This window comes from Centruroides vittatus, unplaced genomic scaffold (assembly GCF_030686945.1).
Source record: "Centruroides vittatus isolate TY-2023 unplaced genomic scaffold, ASM3068694v2 contig_882, whole genome shotgun sequence".
In the NCBI taxonomy this organism is placed as follows: domain Eukaryota; kingdom Metazoa; phylum Arthropoda; class Arachnida; order Scorpiones; family Buthidae; genus Centruroides; species Centruroides vittatus.
The window spans coordinates 593,725-616,333 of NW_027122574.1; the positions used below are offsets into that span (position 1 = coordinate 593,725).

The following is a 22,609-nucleotide window of genomic DNA, read 5'->3' on the forward strand; positions in this document are numbered from 1 at the left end:
TCGTCTCTGATTCCAGCAAGGAAACAGTGGGATGCACATTCTAACCTAACCTATTCTAATAATTTACCATAATTATTAGCAACCAAATTATTAGAATAGGTTAGGTTAGGTTAGAACATGCATCCCACTGTTTCCTTGCTGGAATTAGGGAAGAGCTGCCATTTTGGCCACCTAAGGTAATATTAACCAAATTTCATATGGTCTATAAAAGACAGAATAACAATTGTACTGGACTCCATGAACTTTTTAGTTTAAACAGGGTGTTTTTGTCTTAGACAGGCTGGAACAAGGAAATGATTATTATTCTAAATATTAACATAGTTTTATCAAGATTCAATCTATATGCCATCTCAACCAAGTTAATAGTGACATAAGTAAAAACAGATGACATGAGGTCACATTTTGAGTGAATCTTTTTTGTGCTTTTCATTGAAAATATAGATTTTAGATGCCATCTTTATTGGTTTACTTGTTTGAGTTTAAGCTTGATACTTTTTAAGTTCTCTTTGTGTTTATCTCAGTAATAATTAACAATGAAATATTTAACGTTTAAGGTAACACAGTAATACCCCGAACTTACGCAATGGGTGGGACCGAGCGATAACTGCGTAAGTCGAATTCGTGTAAGTTGGGGTATAACTTCGCATATAAATACATACAAATTATTTTTAATTGGGGCCGGAGACTAAAGAAAACAAATTTAGAAAGAAATGTTTAATAAAATCTTAGATAACATTGTTTCCATCTCAGCGATAATACTGTGATGTTTACAAATTAGCTTGAATTTAAAGATTGAGCATTTTTTACAGCTTTGAGAATTTTTTCTTTACTTTTCATAATTGTTCGATTCCAGTTCTGTCAATTCCGGTAGATCAAACTTCTTTGTCAATTTACAAATTTTCATTTTTGTATTGAAGTCTTTAATAATGTTAACTTTACATTCCAAAGATAAAGTTTTTCTTTTCTTGTTTGTTGCGGAATCAGTTTTACTTCGTTTGGATGACATAGTAGAGTCTCTCAAGTCTCCGTAGATATAACAAACACAGAAATAAATAACACAAAATAAAATGTAGCTATGCGTCGATTCCGTGCGACATGTCTGAACATGTAAGCTGAACAATAGTGTGGGGAGAGTGAGTAATCAAGAGTTGTGTGGTGCTCAAACAATTGACAAATCGTCGAGATTTGAAAATCGCGTAACTCCGGGTTTGCGTAAGTCGGGGTAGCGTAAGTCGAGGTATTACTTACATTCTTTTAAAGCATAAGAAAGCATTGTGAAAGTAGAGTAATTTTGTTACTGTTTTAAAACTGGAATGAACTTAGACCAGGAACACAAGCTTAAAGTATAGATTAAATACAGATGGAAACAGAAAACACATAACAATAATTTCTGAAGTTTCTGCCAAAATGAAACACAAAATTGGATAGAGCAAGTTTGTTTATTTTGCATACTCTCAGGCCTAGTTTTTACAGTAAATTGAAGAGAGATTCAAAAAATAGCAGATATACTTTGCTGGCACATGTAGAAACCAAAAGATGTTTAAATTTAAATTTTTTGTAAGATTTAATGTGCATACTTGAGATTACTTATTAAAGTTTACTATTTTTTGAACATATTTTATGTCTTTGTTTAATGTTAATTGATCTTATATGCCAGTACAAAAAGCACTGTACAGTTAATAAACTGTACTTTTTGTAGGCATATTATTAGGTCTAAATTACATACAGTATGTTATGTTTTCAAAGACATTAATAATGATAGTTTACTTAAGTAATTAACTGAACTATTTCCTAAAATCCATTTTCATAGAATTTCACTAAAATCAATATCAGTAGATTTTATTCCATTCTTAATGTTTTTTTGTCATGCTTCTTGATTCAATATTTGTTTAAGTTTACATGTTTGACGGATTCTAACTAATATAAATCAATGACAGAAATATAACAGAGAGACAGTTTTCTGTTTACATCTTACAGGTTTTCCTTATACAGAATTTAAAAAATTTTTTTTGGAAAAATTTGATGATGATGACAAAGTAATTGCAATTATCTGACACAAGATACTAGCTCAGAAGTTCTCCACTTGCAGGTTTTCCAGTACAGTAGATCCTGTGTTCACCATGTCCAAACTCCTCATATGCAGTTTCAGGTTTACACTATTGACGTTCGTAAAAAAAAATTAATTGCACACTAAATCCATGCCATTTTTCAAGGCGCTTGGAAGTCTCAATCATGGAACAGAAATTCTGTACAGAGTCAGTCACAATTTTTTATTATTTAAAATCAAATGAAAGATGATAATACAATGTATTATTAAGAATGTAGGGATTATTTTTATAAAAGATAAACAACATACTGTAAAAAAAGTAAATAAATATATGTAAATTAACATTTTGCAGTTAATTTACATGGGTGTGAACCATGTAAACTGCATTCTTTATTATTTGATATATATATATATATTAAATAATAAGGACAGTTCACCTATTTGACCATTTCGTTAGGTGGCCCCTGTTTACAATACTTAAAACACGAATTATTAATATTTGTTTTATTCACATTTTAATAAGCATAATGTTTGAAATTTTAACAAATTAATTTAAAAAGGTATATTTTATTTTTCTATATTTCTTTCAAATTATTATAAGCATCTCAATTACAAGAGAAAACAAAGCAAAATAATGGTTAGTATAACATCAAACGACAACAATATATACAATTTAGTTACATCTCACAATTTTAATTTAGTCTCATAATAGCTGTTTTATCTTCAATGTTGTTAACAATTATTTTGCTCTGCAGTGAAGGTGCTAGCCATTCACAATTTGTTATTTAATGTATTTGGTAATAATTCGAAAACTTCTTAATGTATTTTTTCTCCTCTTAATCTGATGTTATACAGTTTTTCCCAAGATAAGTATGAGCATTAATCTTTAATCTTAAAATATTTTAAGATGTTTATTTAAAAAAATTCAAACTGCAAAATTCTTTTTTAATTAAAGCGGAAAATATTTATGAATTAAATGCTTTTATACTGGAGATTTATAGCATTTCAATCAGTTATTTCAAATTTTCTTACATAGAATCAGTAACGAATAATTTATACTTTGCTACAGATAAAAAGAACTTCAAATGGTTTTCTACATTTTTGTTTATTATATTTATTATTATTTTTAATTACAATATAAAATTTAAATAGTGTTATAATTTTATATATATGATGTTATGAGTGTAAGAAATATATTGTTGGAAAACAATATATTTCTTACACTCAGAATTTTATTTATTTTATTATTGGTTATTGTATTTTACGGACTATAAGACGCACCTGAATTTTGGAGGCAATTTTTCAAAGAAAAAGTGCTCTTATGTCCGTAAAATATGTTTTTGTTTAAAAAGTGTCTCAAGTCAAAATATGGTATTTATGTATTTAAATTATTAATAAAAAATTGGACTTCAAAACTGAATTTTTGAGGTCAAACATTACTATGTAAATAATGAATGAATTGAAATAGGAATGATAAATTTAAAAAAAAATTTTTTTATTAATTTGTTAATCGGTATAATCAAACATAAATTAGTCATAGACAAAACATATTCACATAACTTTAAATGTCATTTATATATTTAATTAATTGATAAAAATCAATATTTTAACGTCTGTTTTATCATTAAAAGATATCTAGTTTTTGATGATAAACTATCTATCTGTAGCAAAGAATACAAAAAATTTTTGTTTTCACAATCAGTCATTCACAGTTGTCATTGCACTTAAAAAAAAAAAAAAACAAATCTTCACTTACAGAAATGACCTTTTATTTGAGGCTATACCTGTAAAAAAAAACATGTACATTGGTTAAAAAAGTGTTTTGACAATGATACCATAACTTAAAACAAATAGTTCATTAAAAAGAAATGAAAAATTAATCCATTAAAACATTATCAATACTACTGTATTGTATGATATATTATACAATATAGTAGTATTATCAATATTACCAACATTATACAGTAGAGTCCCGTACAACGCGGGCGATTCGTTACCCATTATAGAAAATTGCGTTATCGAAACCTGCATTATCGCGCGATTTATAAAAGTTTAAACCTTGGCCTATAAGTTGAAAAAAAACGTATACCTCTGATTGACAAAATTCAAGGGTTGTTGCTTACTTTATTTGCGCGATGTACGGGACTCTACTGTATATCAATAGCTATCAATCTTAATTTTGTATAAATATATTTTAAGATAATGTATGTAACTCTTTATTTTTCTTATTGGATCTTAAATGGGCTTTCCACTTATTTTTAACATTTATGAAGAATTTCTGTCATGGATAATAACTTAACAATAATATTTAAGAGGAAAAAGAAACATTTAATCTAGTTGAATATAAGTAAAACAAAAGAAAACCTTCTTCTGTATTTAGATCTTAGATATAAATAATTATTATCCTTGATTAAAATGTTTTAAAATTTAAAACAAAGCACTATGCCGTCAACCCTGAAATATTTAGTTTTTTATGAAGGTATATTCATACTAAGCAGATTAAACAACTACCAGATTATGTCGGGCTATTATATGTTGGTTTATGTATAGGTATATTCATACTATTACAGGTAACTTAAAATGTTAATAGATGATTATTATTGATTAAAACAACAGATAAACCTGTTTTTTAAACATCATTAAGAAGTTTACCTTGATGTCAGTTGACTGAATTAAATTATGTTGTTTAAAAGTTTAGAAATCTGAGATTCTTGGAAATCTTGCTTAGATATCATTCAAGGACAGCAAGTGATGTAATATAAGTGTTATGCTAATTGTCTGATAAAAAATTCAAAATATTTATTTTTTTTTTTGTAAGTTCAAAACAGATTATTTACATCTTTTAATTCTATGAGAGAAAAGTGAACACACAAGACTGTTTGTTTTTAAAATATTAAGTAAATAATTCCATATGAATATATATTTTTGTACTGATTGATAATTTAATGGAGTTTTTTCTCATGTATTCTAAAATTATATGATGACAAAAAGTATTCTAAACATATTTATGATGTGTTGTGATTTCTAAATTGTAGATTTGTTTAGTAAAATTACTTTCTTGCCATACAGAAAGTTATTCCTCATCGTTTCTTGAAAGAAGTTCTGTTAATTATGCTGTAATTAAATTTTCGGTTAATGTTACCTATGGTAGCGAACATGGCGGTTCGTCTCTGGAATGGTGGGGATGCATGTTCTAACCTCACCTAACCTATTCTAATAATTTGGTTGGCAATAATTATGGTAATTTATTAGAATAGGTTAGGTTAGGTTAGAACATGCGTCCCCACCGTTTCAGAGACGAGCCGCCACGTTCGCTGGCATAAGTAACATTAACCAATAAAACAAAATGAAAGTAGAAAATAATTCTGAAGTAAACATAATGGTAGGCTGACAAATATCAAAGCAAAAATTATATGAACTTTTTTAAGCTAAGTTTTCATTTCACTTAATATAAGCAAAGATCCATTATTTGAATTTTCGGTTCTCTCATTCTGAAAGTAATATACTACTAATTTTGTCTATTAGAATTATTATTTCATGTTAATATTTTAAGGTTTTTAGATTTTTAAGAATTTGAACAAATGTAAAATAATTAAAATTATTTATTATTAAACTTACTTATCCTAATTTAAATTTTAGTAAGTTTCTTTTAAATCATTTCTAATAAGTATATCTAACAATAAGAGAAATGTACCACGAAGTTTAAAATGATCATACTTAATAATAAAACAAATTTGTCATTCATGTTTCATGGAAAAAATGAGATAGCTGTTAATTAACGTTAACTGATAAATTTAGTACTTTGATATTTGGTATAATGAATTTTACTTAATATATGTGAATGTGAATATGGTATTCATAAAGAATAAACATCATTATTTAAAAGACTTAACAGTACTAAGATTTTACAGCATAAAACAACAATCATTACGAAAATTTCCCAATAAGAAATCTATTCTGAAGTATAAACTGTTAGAATTTTTAATTCCAATCAAGTACTGTAGTATGATATTTGTCCAAGGCTGTTAAGAACTTGTATGGAGCCAGGGATTAGAGCTGGCTTGTTTTGCTCCATAGTGGGCCCCTTTTGTCAATTTTTTTTTTCTTTTGAACATATGAAATACATACAATGTCTCTTTAATACTGCTTTTTTATTAATAAAGATTTTATTTTTTGATGGTAAAATAACATTAATTTATAGGCATAGAAACCAGAATAAGCTCCTAAGTTTTCTTTTAGCCCAGAGAAAAATTTTCAGCTTTCCCTTTCAATGGCCCTGTGTTATCTACAGCCTTATCCTTATATATTTAGTTCGTCGATTTAATAATATAAAACACTCATAATGTCTTCATTTTTTATTTGTTTTGTATTACGTATGTTTTTGCTACAAAATATTCAGGTTTTTTTTTATTTTAAAATCAAATACTAGAATATAATTGTATTATTGTAAATGTATTATTATATCACATGTAATAATTCTTCATTTAAATTTTGCTTCATTTTGCTCTACTTTTGTAAAATTTTAAATTAATAGATGTATGTTTTATACCGAAATCATCAGATTGAGAACAGAATGGAGGCTGGTATTACAGTCTTCTCCAATTTCTATTTCATTCTTGGTTTGACAATTTTGGCATGAAACATACATCCATTTACAAGTATGGCTAACATCCAAATTGCTTTGTACTATGATCTCTAGAAGAAAAAATTGCAGATTGATGGAGATGCATCGGAAAACCTTATTTTTCTAAGCCTATAATAAATTAAATATTACTCTTTATCGTAAGATCTTGTTCAATGTAAATTTGATTTTTACCTGCAGAATTTTAAAGATTTAAAGTCAAGTAATCATTTCAGTTGCAAAATACGGTATGAGTCATTGTATAACTTTGTAGTGTAATGCTGTTAGCTGTATTTCTTCTAAGTCTTCGTAAATTATTTTTTGAAAATAGATAAAATTTTATTTTAATATAAGCAAGTATTTTTGTATAATAAAATTCTATTCAGTCAAAACCTTACTCAGACTTTATTGTAACTGAAACTTCTTGATTCAATGAAATACGAAAATGGATACTTATTAAAGATACTTATAGATAGTTTTAATAGTATAGTTTTAATAATACTTATTAAAACTATAAATTATAGATTAAACAGAAAATAAACAGTCTTTACCACACAACTAGGTGCACAGGTAGACACTAGGCCGTTTTTACATCACCCTTTATTCTGCAATATCTCAGACGCTGATACGCGTTTCGGACATATGCCCCTCATCTGTCAGCTTTATCTTACAGACATTTAGCGTAGTGGTACAAACTATTATACACACTTTTAAAACATATGCCGTATTTTACGGACTATAAGACGCACTTTTTTCTTCGAAAAATTGCCTCCAAAATTCAGGTGCGTCTTATAGTCCGTAGCGTCTTATAGGTATTTTTTTTTTTAAATTGTTTAAAAATTAAGGTGCGTCTTATAGTCTGTAAAATACGGTATATACACTGTTAAAATCATTGCTACTTAGTGCACTAAACAGCACTGAACATTTGCTGGCACTACCAGTTTCTACTGGGTTTTTTCTTTTTGCCTAATGCATTTAGTTATGTAGTAAAGACTAACAAATAAAAGAAGGCACAATTTCAGAAAAATGCGAGAAAATAAACAAGTTAATTTTAAATTTATTCTCACAAATGATATCATCAGATGATAAACCTTTAAACAAAAGTTTCATGAAAAAATGCATTTATAAAATATATTTTTACACTTTTGACTTGCTTCTGCTTTATGAAATTATCCAGAACTTAAATTCACTTAACATTTTCAGAAGTTTTGGTTCATCTTCCTGATAATTTCCATAAATCAGAAATCAAAATTATGTTTCAAAGTAAATTGCTGCATTTTAATTCATTCAAATGAAGGTTTATAGTACATAGTAACCAAATGATATATATCTGATTCATTGGGCCATAACTCCACATATTTAATTAGCCAAGTTATGGCCCAATGAATCTGGATTTATCATTTGATTAATTTATAATTTAGGGTTTAGTTAACATTTAATTATATAGTATATAGTAATAATTTTTTAAATGTTATATTAATAGCAAAATATAAACATACAGCATATATAACTTATTTAAAATATTGAAAAATTGTTTATTATTTTTAGTTCACCTCATCTTCCAAAAAATAAAAGAATTCTTCTTGAAGCAAATGAGTCTGGAATATTAATATCATTGTTCCCAGATTTGGAACCCAAGAAAGTAATTTCTTATCTTCAAAATGTTCCAGTGAATGATGGTCAGTGGCATCACATTGTTATCACTTGGGATAATGCAGGAGGGGTCCTTACTTTAATTACAGACACTGCAGTGGTTCACTCTGTTAATGGCTATGGAAAGAATAGAATGTTACCAAATTAGTAAGTACTGTTTTAATATTAAAATATAATGATATTAAGTAACATTTAATATCTGACATAGAATTTAGATCAGAAGAAATATTCATATTTCAATTGAATACAGTAAGAGAAAAGTCTGTTTCTAGCATAAGTTTGAATAATGATGGTGAAAACATTATGGTACGACATACAATACTATACACAGAAATGAGACCCCAAGGAAATAGGATGTGTGACATGACTAACATTTTCATGGAAACAATAGTGAATAGGCAATCACACTGAAGGGTATGCTGGATAATTGAGAGGCTAGATTAACAGGCATTTGCTGTAATAATAAATTTTTATTCAATACTTTGCAGAATACAATGCCAATTTTGCTTCATCTATAAGACCATGCTCTTATGTGCACCGAAATATGGTACATATTAGGTTTGCAGTAGCTATATTATCGTGAATCATTCTGCATTAATTAAATCTTCTGTTGCATATTGAATTTCATAAATTGATGTGGAAATGTTGTAGCATTCATGGCAGTATTTGCAGCATTGACTGGATGTTTTTGCAATTTACTAATGGTGCACATATCAAATATTTGTAACATTGTTACTTTAAAAAAAGAAACTTTGGAAAATAGATTCTAAAAATTTTTGTTTAATAATTTTACATGTGTCATCATAAATTTCATTAAAGGATTAAGTTGTACAGATAATTTTATAATTTTAAAGTTGTATACTTTGTACATAAAGACAAATTAAAGTCACTAGCTTTATCTTGATTTTTTTCTATTATGAACATTCCATATGTTTATATTGATTTTTATTTTATTCATTGAAAATAATCCTCGTTGTTTTATAATAAAGCAACAAATCATTCTTTAGATACATTCATTTTAATACTCTTCAGATAAATATAAAGAAAATGTAGAAATGCAGTAAAACAATTTTTTTATTCTCAATTTAAAATAATTTCTTTTATATAACTGTTGATTTACTTTATGTGCACACACCTTTTCTTTTAAATCAAAATATCAAACATCATCATCTAACGAATATCTAAAAGAGATTTTAATATTGGATGCCACAAAATTTATCCTAAATTTTGATGACATTCTTTCAAAAAAGAAGTTGCAAATTTTACGTTGACTTATGTTTGTTGTTATACATAAATAAATAAAAAATTAATCTTTGACTATATCTTTTATACCTGGCTCCTTAGGCTTCTTTTACAGTTCACATGACCTTTCACAGAAAAAGATTGGAGTCCTTACATTATTTACATACTGACATGTGTGCTATGAACAGCTTTTAACTGCACCTGAAGCCATTGTTATGCAAAATCATGATTTAACAAGAACAAAAATACTTGAAAATAATGATAACAGGATACTGAGAATTTCAGCTCAAGGACAGGGAATGTAATCTTAAAAAATTTTTAATTAAAACCATGTGGATCTCTCAGATACATTGCATATACAGTGGACCCCTGATATAATGCACATGTCGGGCGGGAAACAACACCCGCGTTATAAGGTGAACCGCGTTATACCGAGCGGCGTGGTGTAACGTGGTTCACCTCTTTACCTTAGCAATAATGTCAAGCTTTTCTTTTACTCAACAAGCACACAATAATTAAACACTATTCAAAATACATGCAGGAACTCAATACGTACACAATTACTCAATACGCAGTAACAATAAAATGCGCTACTCACTAACGCCGCACGGACCTGTATAAACGTGTTTGAGCTTATCGTGTCGTGAACATCGCCCACACTATAACCAAGTGTGCGGTATAGTGAGCAGCACTATAATGAAGGTCCACTGTATTCCCATATGTTTAACTGATTGTGAGATTCACCATAATGCAGTTAATTCAATAGTGTCTGTGATTCTTACTTTTAAATTATTAATATCTATCCCCACATAACGTCACAAGATCTTTGATGAATCCTCAAAGAAAGAAATTGCAGGGTATGATGTCAAGAGATCTACTGGCCAATGAATTACACTTCCAAGGCCAATCCAAATAAAAGAAACAGACAAACTTGGCACACACAAAATACTTTATACAGAAAAAATTAGTTTCTGTTTAAAATGACAACACAGGAATTTTTACACTTGTTGATTGTCTATTATAACAGACAGAAGTTGCACAGATAATTTTTGAATGCCTTGTGAACATAACTAAACTAAAATTTTATTACATTTATAATAAATTGATTGATCTGAACTATAAGATTTAAATGTAGTTCCAAAATCTAGTCATCTGTAGTCATATATATTATGTATTATATTTAAACAGTACCTTATAACATTTATATTAAGATCTGATTTAGAATAATTCTAAAACTAGTTGCAGTTACAATTGTAATAAAAATTAATTTTACGAATATTATTACATAATTTGTATGTCATTGCTTTTGGTTTTTTAATCATACCTTTATGATGTTGCAGTGGATGGATCAGTTTGGGAGCGCCTCTTAATTCAGAAAATCGAGCTATATCGGGAGCAGGCTTTCACGGACGACTTAGCAGGGTTAATGTGTGGAATAGAGTGTTGGACATAACTGTTGAAATACCCATGCAGTTTAGAAGTTGTAAAAGTGCTCCTGTTTTATACAATGGATTACTTTTGAGATGGGCTGGATATGATAGGTATATCTGATATAAAGAATGCTTTTAAGAATAAAATATTTAATATCTATAACGTATTTAAAACTTTTCTGCATATTTATGTTTCTTTTATAAGTGTTAAAATTAATGTTATATTTTATTGTTTTGTTAGAGTTGATGGTACTGTTGAAAAGCAAAGTCCTGGAACTTGTGGAGAACAGGTCTGTCCTGTTGGTTATTCTGGAGAAAACTGTCATATATTTCAAAAAGATAAAATGCCCCCACAAGTATTATATTGTCCACCAGATATGTGGGTTATTACACCAAATGTTAGTACAATTATGAGCTGGGAAGAACCAACATTTACAGATGATCTTCGTTCATTTAAAGTTACAGAAAGAAATGGAATACGACCAGGTAATTTCTTCATAAAACATTGTATTAGATAATTTGTATCTTACACAGTTATTGAATTTATAATTTTTTTAGAAATTTAGAGAAACACTAAATTAGCGAAAGTGTCTTGAAGTATGAATTGTAGACACTTTTACTCTAATTTAGTACTTTTTCTAAATTTGTGAATTTTAATTATGATAATAATTCTTTATATCAATATACTAGCAAATGAGCCCGGTGTTGCTTGGGCAAACGATTTAGATGATTTGGTAAATATTGTACGTTTGGAAATTAAGTTTTTACTATTAAAAACAAAAAATCGCATCTAAAATAGCACAGTAGAAGTTGTTCTTCAGTTTAAGCCTTAATCCTCTTCCTCTCCACTTTGCGGGGGAATTTCCAAAAATCCCTTCTTAGTATGCATTTTCACGATACCCTAACTGTGTACCAAATTTCACCTCTAAGTTTGACGGTTTGCTCTGGGCAATGATGAATCAGTCAGTCAGGACATGTAATTTTATATATATAAATCTAATTTATTATTAATAAATACACTAAAAATACTTATGGGAATTAAACAAATTAGATATAATTTTATTTATTTAACATATTTCACTGAAATCCAAATGATAAATTTAAGGCATCTTAAGATTTTAATAATGAGTTACAAAATTAACAAAGCAATACTTTTAATATGGTTTTGAAGTATTGGGTTGAGTAATAAGTCTTTGCATTTTCTATGTTAATTTTAAACATTTTATTTAACTTACAAATACAAACAATTAATCAATTATATACGATCCATTTTTAGCCTAAAGCCTAAAACAAAATGACTGTTATCAATAAATAATCAACAATAAATAATGTTGTGAGTACAATAGTTGTCCTATGTGGAAAAGAGCCAAGAATCCATAAACTTATTTCGAACAAGCAGCAACAAACTTTACACTAATTTGTTATAATTAAACAAGTGAATAAAGTAAAATAAAGTAAAATGGAACTTTCGTGATCATTATTTTATAGATATTTATATCATTTAAAAAATTCATAATAGTGGTCTGCAAAATTCAAAATTGTGAGTTTAGTGGTTTGTGAGGTCAGCAAGGTTGGCAACTGCTGATATATTCAACCATCTTCCATTTTTGACATGCCAAAAGATAAGACTATCTCATCGATATTGACAAATGCACAGACATTTCCATTTTTTTAATGTTGATCAACAAACAGTTTCAGTCCTTGTTAACACAACTGCAGACCCATCACAAACAACATTATGTAGGGGTAAAAGCATCAAATTATATGATTTAAATTTTATTTATTGATAGATTGATAGGGCCCTGACAGTTTTTTTGTAAAGCCCTTCATAATGCAAATATTTTTCAAAACTGATTGAAATTTTGATTTGACTAAGAAATATATATTTTCTTTGTTATCTAAATAGCTTAATATATCTTGACAGGTACAAAATATTTGAAAATTTAAAACATATCATAGGAACAAATAAACATAAATTGGTTAATAACATATATGTATAGATCAAATATTAACAAAATTAATTAAATAAAATAATTACCAATAATGAATACATATTTGTCAGTTAATAATGTTTATTCAAAAATGAGAACATTTTGTAAAACAGAAAACTTCAAAAAACTATACAGTAGAGCATTGATTATCCGACTTAATTGGGGACTGGGGTTGGTCGGATAACTGAAAAGTCAGATAACCAAAAAGTATGAAAAAATACATTATTAGTATAGTGTATTAGACCTGGTTTAAATACTAGCCTCCCTTTCATGGTTGAGCCAGTGCTACCAGCTAAAACATACAAAAATTTAACAAAAATAATATTAAAGTAGCCAAGACATAACCAAATATTGTAGCGCCACATCACTACGGGACATTTGAATTTGCCGACTAGAACGCGGTCGGTTAATCGGGGGTCGGATAATCGATGCTGTACTGTATTTCCAGACTATATTTAAAGTCGTACTACTTCTATACCTGCAAGGATGTGAAACAAGTTTCACGATGACATAAAGTAAAGTAACTGTATTAAGTTAGTAGAAATCTTAATAGAAATTAAAGACAAAGGCAAAAAAAAATACAATATACTTTCTTCTTATTAGTTTTTTAAGTATACTAGTAGTAATAACCAAGAGTAAAGAATATTCTAAATACTTAGAACATTGTAGATTCGGAAAAGTTAAAAATTAAATCTTTAGATTAAATATTTTTCATGATACCAACTATTTATTTAAGGTAGTATGGAAGTGATTTTCTAATTAATGTATTGCTGATTCATAAACTCCATAAGGTTTAGATACACGGACACTTGGCAATGTTTATCAAAAATTTTATTTCACTCGGTACATACACCTGTATTTGTGTAAATTTTATTTTATTTTACGACTGATTTGTGTGTATTATGTTTTTTAGTCGGCTGAAGAGGGGCCTGTGCAACCCGAAACGTACACAAATACAGGTGTTCGTACCGACTGAAATAAAAATTTTTTGATAAACATTGCCAAGCGTCCGTGTATCTAAACCTTATGGAGTTTATGAATCAACAAAAATTACCGGCACAGTTTCAAAATACGTCTAATGTATTGCTGTTTGTGCATTTTTATTTACAGTTATTTTTTTTCTATGTTTTAGGAGTTGCATTGAAGAAAGGAAATTATGAATTATTTTATGTGGCTACAGATGAAGCAGGAAATTCTGCACAATGTTCATTCACTATTCATGTGTTGAGTATGTATTTAGAGTTTCATCATTAGTTTTATAAAATTTAATGTTTATAATAATGTTAGAATTATGATTTAATGTGTAAAATAATAATTTTGTTATAATACAGCTGCTTTTTATTGTAAAATACAAGAATATTTTTAGCGTAAAATAGTAACCTTTAATTACTATGTACTGTACGCTGCATTACTACAAACAAACTACTTCAAACAACCTTTACTCTGCAGTAAAATTAATTCTTTAATCTAACGTTTTCGGTTAGCTTTACTAACCCTCTTCAGGATTGCCAAAAAAATCGTTATTTCGAAAATTACGTTCGAAAAACTCTTTACAATTTAGAATGTTTTTAAACTTTCCGGCTGCGCAATCTCAGATCATTCTTTCACAGCTGCATACCGGCCGCTCTCCAAGCTGAAGGGATTCGATATGATTCTTTAAAATTAATGCTTTGTTCTTTTTCATTATACTTGTTAATACACCATGCCTCCGTATATTTAAGTTGCCTTATATTTGCCACTTTCTGTACAATTTTCGCATTGTCCCAGTTGATAGACACCTCGTCCGGATCCGCTATCGCATAGTTGGCTAACGCCGTAACTGGTTGCCTGCATCTTACATTTCTTTTATGCTCCTCTAACCTTACTGCCAGCGATCTCTTCGTGGCCCCTATATAATACAGCTCCGTACTCCTCCTTTTATCCTGCACTGGTATTCTGTAAACCCCTGGAATTTTCATTCTGTCTATGGGCGCTTTGTCGTTCCGTAGCAACTGAAATATAGTAGGGTTCCTCCTGTATGCTACTTTTTTATTCTTCTCTATTCCTATTCTTCTATATATGTTGCTTAATTGAGCTCTATACTCCATTATGGTAAATTCTCCCTTTTCTTTACTCTCGTTATTACCTTTCTCTATTTCCTGCACCAACCGTTTTATTTTGCTACTCTTTACTCCTACATTTTCTGCTATTTTCTTGATGTATTCTACCTCCCTTCTTGTGTCTTGCATCCTGCTACAATGCGTGTACGCTCTTCTAAGCAGTGCTCTGAAGGCTGCCAACTTGTAGTTCGTCGGGTCATGGGAAGCCCATGGTATCATCTCTGGAATGTACGATGGTTTACGATACACTTTAGTAGTTATTTTTCCTTCTTCCTCCACTTCTACATCTATGTCCATGAAATGTATTTTTCTATGGCTCTGCTGTTCTATTTCTAGTTCTAGCCCGAAGATATTGTTATTCATATCTCGACTGAATTTTTCCACGTCTGGCTTCTCGTTCCATATAATACATACATCATCTACATATCTTGCATACAGCACTATTTTTCCTTTATATTTATGCAATTTGCTACTTTCCAGAGATCTTACTACTAATTCGCATAATAACCCTGACACGGGGCTACCCATTGGCACGCCCCTATGTTGCTTGTATGTAGTATCTTCAAACTCGAAGAACGACGAAAAAGTGGCTAAGTGCGCCAATTCTAGTACTTGCCTTCTTACTTTTGCTGCATTTTCTACTTTTTCTAACAAAAAATCTCTCAAGTGCCCAAAACACGGCTCCAACTTTACCGATGGGTACATTGCCTTAAAATCGAATACTGTCATGTAGCTTTTTTCGTTTAATTTCAATTGCTTTAACTTCTGTATTACCTCTACTGCCTGCGTTACGCTATACTGATGTGCAGGCATGTTTATCATAATAAATTCTTTGAGCTTTTTTTCTAGCAATATCGTAGGAGCAGAGCACTTATCTACCACCGGCCTTATGCTTTTTCCCGGTTTATGGGTCTTCGCAAACCCGAATAGTCTTGGAACGGCCGGGGAGGATACGATAATCTTCGTCATTCGCAGCTGCTTAGCCAAAGCTGTCTTACTAAACCGTTTTACTCTTGCTTGCATCTGGTCTACAATCTTTGGGTGCGTTACCGTGCATTGAGTGTCCTTTATGTAATCTGCTAGCAGTTCTTTATACGTGCCCTTCTTCATAATTACCATGTTTTTAGACTTGTCCGCCCTTGTTAGCACTACCTCATTATCATTCATCCATTTTTTACTTTCTCTTATATCTTTCCATGTCTTGTCCTGAGTTTTTCTTTTACATTCACTGTTAATTTTAAAAACCGTTCTCCATCTGAACGCCTCTTTTTTGAGCTCACTGAGCCCTTCCAATGCCTGCTCAACATCGGGGATAATTCTTTCATATCTGAGCTTAGGGCGCGGAACGTATTTGGGACCCCACTTACAAGCCTCCTTTAAGCATCTTGGTGGATTAATGTTATCCCAGCAAGTTAACTTGCTGGGATAACATTAATCCACCAAGATGCTTAAAGGAGGCTTGTAAGTGGGGTCCCAAATACGTTCCGCGCCCTAAGCTCAGATATGAAAGAATTATCCCCGATGTTGAGCAGGCATTGGAAGGGCTCAGTGAGCTCAAAAAAGAGGCGTTCAGATGGAGAACGGTTTTTAAAATTAACAGTGAATGTAAAAGAAAAACTCAGGACAAGACATGGAAAGATATAAGAGAAAGTAAAAAATGGATGAATGATAATGAGGTAGTGCTAACAAGGGCAGACAAGTCTAAAAACATGGTAATTATGAAGAAGGGCACGTATAAAGAACTGCTAGCAGATTACATAAAGGACACTCAATGCACGGTAACGCACCCAAAGATTGTAGACCAGATGCAAGCAAGAGTAAAACGGTTTAGTAAGACAGCTTTGGCTAAGCAGCTGCGAATGACGAAGATTATCGTATCCTCCCCGGCCGTTCCAAGACTATTCGGGTTTGCGAAGACCCATAAACCGGGAAAAAGCATAAGGCCGGTGGTAGATAAGTGCTCTGCTCCTACGATATTGCTAGAAAAAAAGCTCAAAGAATTTATTATGATAAACATGCCTGCACATCAGTATAGCGTAACGCAGGCAGTAGAGGTAATACAGAAGTTAAAGCAATTGAAATTAAACGAAAAAAGCTACATGACAGTATTCGATTTTAAGGCAATGTACCCATCGGTAAAGTTGGAGCCGTGTTTTGGGCACTTGAGAGACTTTTTGTTAGAAAAAGTAGAAAATGCAGCAAAAGTAAGAAGGCAAGTACTAGAATTGGCGCACTTAGCCACTTTTTCGTCGTTCTTCGAGTTTGAAGATACTACATACAAGCAACATAGGGGCGTGCCAATGGGTAGCCCCGTGTCAGGGTTATTATGCGAATTAGTAGTAAGATCTCTGGAAAGTAGCAAATTGCATAAATATAAAGGAAAAATAGTGCTGTATGCAAGATATGTAGATGATGTATGTATTATATGGAACGAGAAGCCAGACGTGGAAAAATTCAGTCGAGATATGAATAACAATATCTTCGGGCTAGAACTAGAAATAGAACAGCAGAGCCATAGAAAAATACATTTCATGGACATAGATGTAGAAGTGGAGGAAGAAGGAAAAATAACTACTAAAGTGTATCGTAAACCATCGTACATTCCAGAGATGATACCATGGGCTTCCCATGACCCGACGAACTACAAGTTGGCAGCCTTCAGAGCACTGCTTAGAAGAGCGTACACGCATTGTAGCAGGATGCAAGACACAAGAAGGGAGGTAGAATACATCAAGAAAATAGCAGAAAATGTAGGAGTAAAGAGTAGCAAAATAAAACGGTTGGTGCAGGAAATAGAGAAAGGTAATAACGAGAGTAAAGAAAAGGGAGAATTTACCATAATGGAGTATAGAGCTCAATTAAGCAACATATATAGAAGAATAGGAATAGAGAAGAATAAAAAAGTAGCATACAGGAGGAACCCTACTATATTTCAGTTGCTACGGAACGACAAAGCGCCCATAGACAGAATGAAAATTCCAGGGGTTTACAGAATACCAGTGCAGGATAAAAGGAGGAGTACGGAGCTGTATTATATAGGGGCCACGAAGAGATCGCTGGCAGTAAGGTTAGAGGAGCATAAAAGAAATGTAAGATGCAGGCAACCAGTTACGGCGTTAGCCAACTATGCGATAGCGGATCCGGACGAGGTGTCTATCAACTGGGACAATGCGAAAATTGTACAGAAAGTGGCAAATATAAGGCAACTTAAATATACGGAGGCATGGTGTATTAACAAGTATAATGAAAAAGAACAAAGCATTAATTTTAAAGAATCATATCGAATCCCTTCAGCTTGGAGAGCGGCCGGTATGCAGCTGTGAAAGAATGATCTGAGATTGCGCAGCCGGAAAGTTTAAAAACATTCTAAATTGTAAAGAGTTTTTTGAACGTAATTTTCGAAATAACGATTTTTTTGGCAATCCTGAAGAGGGTTAGTAAAGCTAACCGAAAACGTTAGATTAAAGAATTAATTTTACTGCAGAGTAAAGGTTGTTTGAAGTAGTTTGTTAGTAACCTTTAAGTCACTATGTATTTGTTTATCATAAATCCAAAAAAATTAATAATTTATTACTAATCAATATAATTTTTTAAGCTAAATAAAAAAAATTAAGTAATTAGATCAATGATATCATACTTATAAGAACTGCAGAGGTTCAGTCTTTTTAGAGATTTTCATAAAATTAATTATTGAATTAATAGGAGATACACTTTTTTAAATAATAATTGTATAATTTTAAATTGAAATACTCAAGACAGATTCTAAGCATTAAACAGAAAAATACTTGCAATGTTTCATGTTAAAGTAATTAAAAATAAAGGTTAATGTTACCTTAGGTAGCCAAGATGGCGGCTCGTCTCTGATTCTAGCAAGGAAACAGTGGGACGCACGTTCTAACCTAACCTAACCTAACCTATTCTAATAATTTGGTTGCTAATAATTATAGTAATTTATTAGAATAGGTTAGGTCAGGTTAGAACGTGCATCCCACTGTTTCCTTGCTGGAATCAGAGACGAGCCGCCATCTTGGCTACCTAAGGTAACATTAACCAAAATAAATAACGTGGAAAATTACATTAAGCTCTTATGATTAATTATATAATAATTCTGTTTCTACTCTCTGTAAGAAATTCTTACAATCAGCAATGAAATTAGGTGAAATAAGAATGTTTGATTATGAATAATTATATCCCTTGAAAATAATTCCATTTTTCAATTCATATAATACAAAAGTGCTTACAGATAATGAATTAACAAGGACAATTAAAAACGTATGAAACTATAACTATGACTGTATGCAATACTGAACTATAACTGAAATTATATGCAATTAATATCTTTTTAGTGTCTACATTTTATAGTAGACAAGATTAATTCATTAAACTTGATAAAAGAGATAGACAAGATGGCTGAAATACTTTACAATTTTGGTGTTATCACATTCACAAGCTTAATGTTTGATGAAAGTTTGATGCAAACAAGATGTTATAAGATCATAAATTGATAACACTATTGGTCTATAGACTAGTGGGTCTTAACATGTCTAGATAATAAGGGAGTTGAATATTATATAAATTTTGGTCTATTTGACTAATGTTTCTCTGAAAAATTAGTATTCTGTAACTGATATCTTACTTAAATATGCAGTTTTATTATATGTTCTGCAAAATTATAAATAAATGTTACAGTAACTTTTTTAAATTTTAATATATTTTTACAATACCAGATACAGTCATCATTTGTCCTAAGGTGCAGTAGAGCATTGATTATCCAAACCTTGATTAACCGTCACATCGGTTAACCAACCGTGTTCTAGTCGGCAAATTCAAATGTCCGCTAGTGATGTGGCGCTATAATATTTGGCTATGTCTTGGCTACTTTAATATTATTTTTGTTAAATTTTTGCGTGTTTTAGCTGGAAACACTGGCTCGACCACGAAAGGGAGGCCAGTATTTAAACCAGGCTTAATTTTCTATTTTTATCTTTATTCTTGTATTTATTTTGTTCAAAATAAAGAAATAATTTTTTAACAATACAATAGCGACGATTATTATTTTTAAAAAGAATTTTGTTAGGCTTAACATCGATGAAAATTCAACGTGAAGTAGGTTAATAGCGATATACTGATTGCATGGGATATACTAATATACTACACGAATAAAGTATTTTTTCATATTTTTCGGTTATCCTTTTTCAGTTCCGACCAACCCCAGTCCCCAATTGAGTCGGATAATCGATGCTCTACTGTAGTATTATATTATAGTAGACAATGACTTTATTTCATGTATATTTTTAAAAAATCCATTTGTGCAAAGTTATAGGTAGACAAAAATGCATTCTACTACTATCTAACAAAATATTCTAAAATTGAATACTTTTTTTCTCCTTGAAAGATTTCATAAATAAATTTAAACACATTCAATGATAGCCTAATTTAAAAAGATTTATAGGTGTCCCTTGATTAATGTAGAGGGGTAGTGCTAATCCCTTGATAAGACTGTGTACGTGGTCGGAGTTAGTAGGTTGGGTCAAAGTACAGTGATCAGCTCGAGACGTGGCTAGCAATCATGAGCCGTTAGAACAAATGTTCGTGTAGTGTCAGATATTTCTATTTTACGAAATGATTGTAGCGGATTTATAACACTTGAGTTGCCGAGAAATACAGTGATATCTCGATACTTGGCAAGCAATCATGAGCCGTTAGAACAAATTTTCATTTAATAACAAATATTTCTATTTTAAGAAATGAAAATAGCAAATTTATAACACTTTATTTGCCGAGAAAAACATATCTACGTTAAGAAACAACAGCTGTTAAAGCCACATTAATTGAAATTTTTGCTGGGTATAGAAAGCAGTTGCTGAAATTAATTTAACACAATCAAATTCTGCATTAAGCAAGGAATATCTGTATTTAAAAGAGAGTATGTATGCTTACTATACATCGTAAGTATGTTCAGTGGTTCTTTGAATAGAAGGAAAGAGGAGTTTAATTTATCAAACTTCTGATAAAAGTCTTACAATATATTTTAATTTCTATTTTATATTCTGTTATATATATATTTTTAATATAACACAATATGTAACATATTTTTTAATTTTATAATGATACCTTTTTTTAAACAATAGTCAATAAGACTAAAGTCAAAATTTTCTATATTTATATTTGTAATTAATGTATGAAAATAATTAAAACAATACTCTTTTATAAAAGTTTTTTTAAAGAATTTTATCTGTAATACTAAATGTAATTTTTTTTTTTAACAGATGATTTTTGTCCAATACCAATGTCACCAGTTGGAGGACAGAGGCATTGTTCTGATTGGGGACCGAGTGGCAGCTTTAAAACTTGTACCATAACTTGTGATGATAATTTAGAATTTTCTCAGATGGTTCCAAAATACTACATTTGTGGCAGTGAGGGATTTTGGCGTCCAACTACAGAGCCAAATATGCCATTTGTTTTCCCAGCATGTGCAAGTAATAATAATTATTACTATAATAAATAATTTTTGTATACACTAATAATATGTAATCCAAACACAGAATAACTATAATACCAAGATATAATATATTTATCGCTATAAACTTAATTGTGTTATTACATGATATTTTATTAATTTAGATGAGATCTAGAAGAATTATAGATGCCAAAGGATGAAGATTAATTTGAACTGAAGGATTAGAATTTAATAATGAATTGAAAGATGTGAGCAGAATTATTAAATTTTTACCTTAATAATTCTATTCACATCTTTCAATTCCTTATTAAACTTCTTAATGTTTTTAAAAACTAAGGATGTGTTTTAATACTTTTTTATACATATAACAAGCTTTACTTGTACTTATTCAAATTATTCTAGAATTTATAATGAAATGAAATGACTAAATATTGCTATCAGCATATTTTGCTGAATATTTTTAAGCTAGAAATAAATTAATTCATTACAAGCTCTGATCTAAAGATAAGAGAAACCCAGATAGTCACATATTACAAAATATAATATAGAGACACGGTTACTTGTCACGATACATGGCACTTATACTTGTATCTATCTTTAGAGCAAATTTTGTAATAAATTAATGTAACAAATGAAATTATGGATAATAAAAAGAAATAACTGTTAAAATAAAATAATAGACAAAAATTATCATCATTTAATGTTATGTTTTACTGAAATTTAAAGTTAAATGTAGATATTATGAAGATTTATTCATTTGGAAAATAGTCTTCCTTTATGTTAAGTTTTATGAACTGTTTTTCTTTATCACTTGAAAACTTGAAAAGTATATAAAAACAAATGTCGTGTTTTTAATTTGTATTCTATTTTATTTTTATTAATATTATTTTATTATCTTAATTTTTTTATTAGAGTAAGCTGAGCATATGATGATATTAGTTGCAAAATTACTATTCTATTACTACGAAATCCTTCACTGATTTCACAAAATTACACTATACATTTCACTTTTTCAATATAAATGAAATATTCACTAATTACATAATAATTCTGATAAATCTTA

General features: G+C 29.9%; 1 protein-coding gene across 1 annotated transcript in view; it reads left to right on the forward strand.

Annotated features, from left to right (window-relative positions):
* Positions 1–22,609, forward strand: part of LOC136983412 (uncharacterized) — a 76,789-nt gene that overhangs the window by 38,188 nt on the left and 15,992 nt on the right. The window contains 5 exon segments of the mRNA XM_067280131.1: positions 8,217–8,468; positions 10,904–11,104; positions 11,235–11,479; positions 14,117–14,212; positions 21,353–21,565. Of these exon segments, the coding sequence (XP_067136232.1) occupies positions 8,217–8,468; positions 10,904–11,104; positions 11,235–11,479; positions 14,117–14,212; positions 21,353–21,565 (1,007 nt within the window).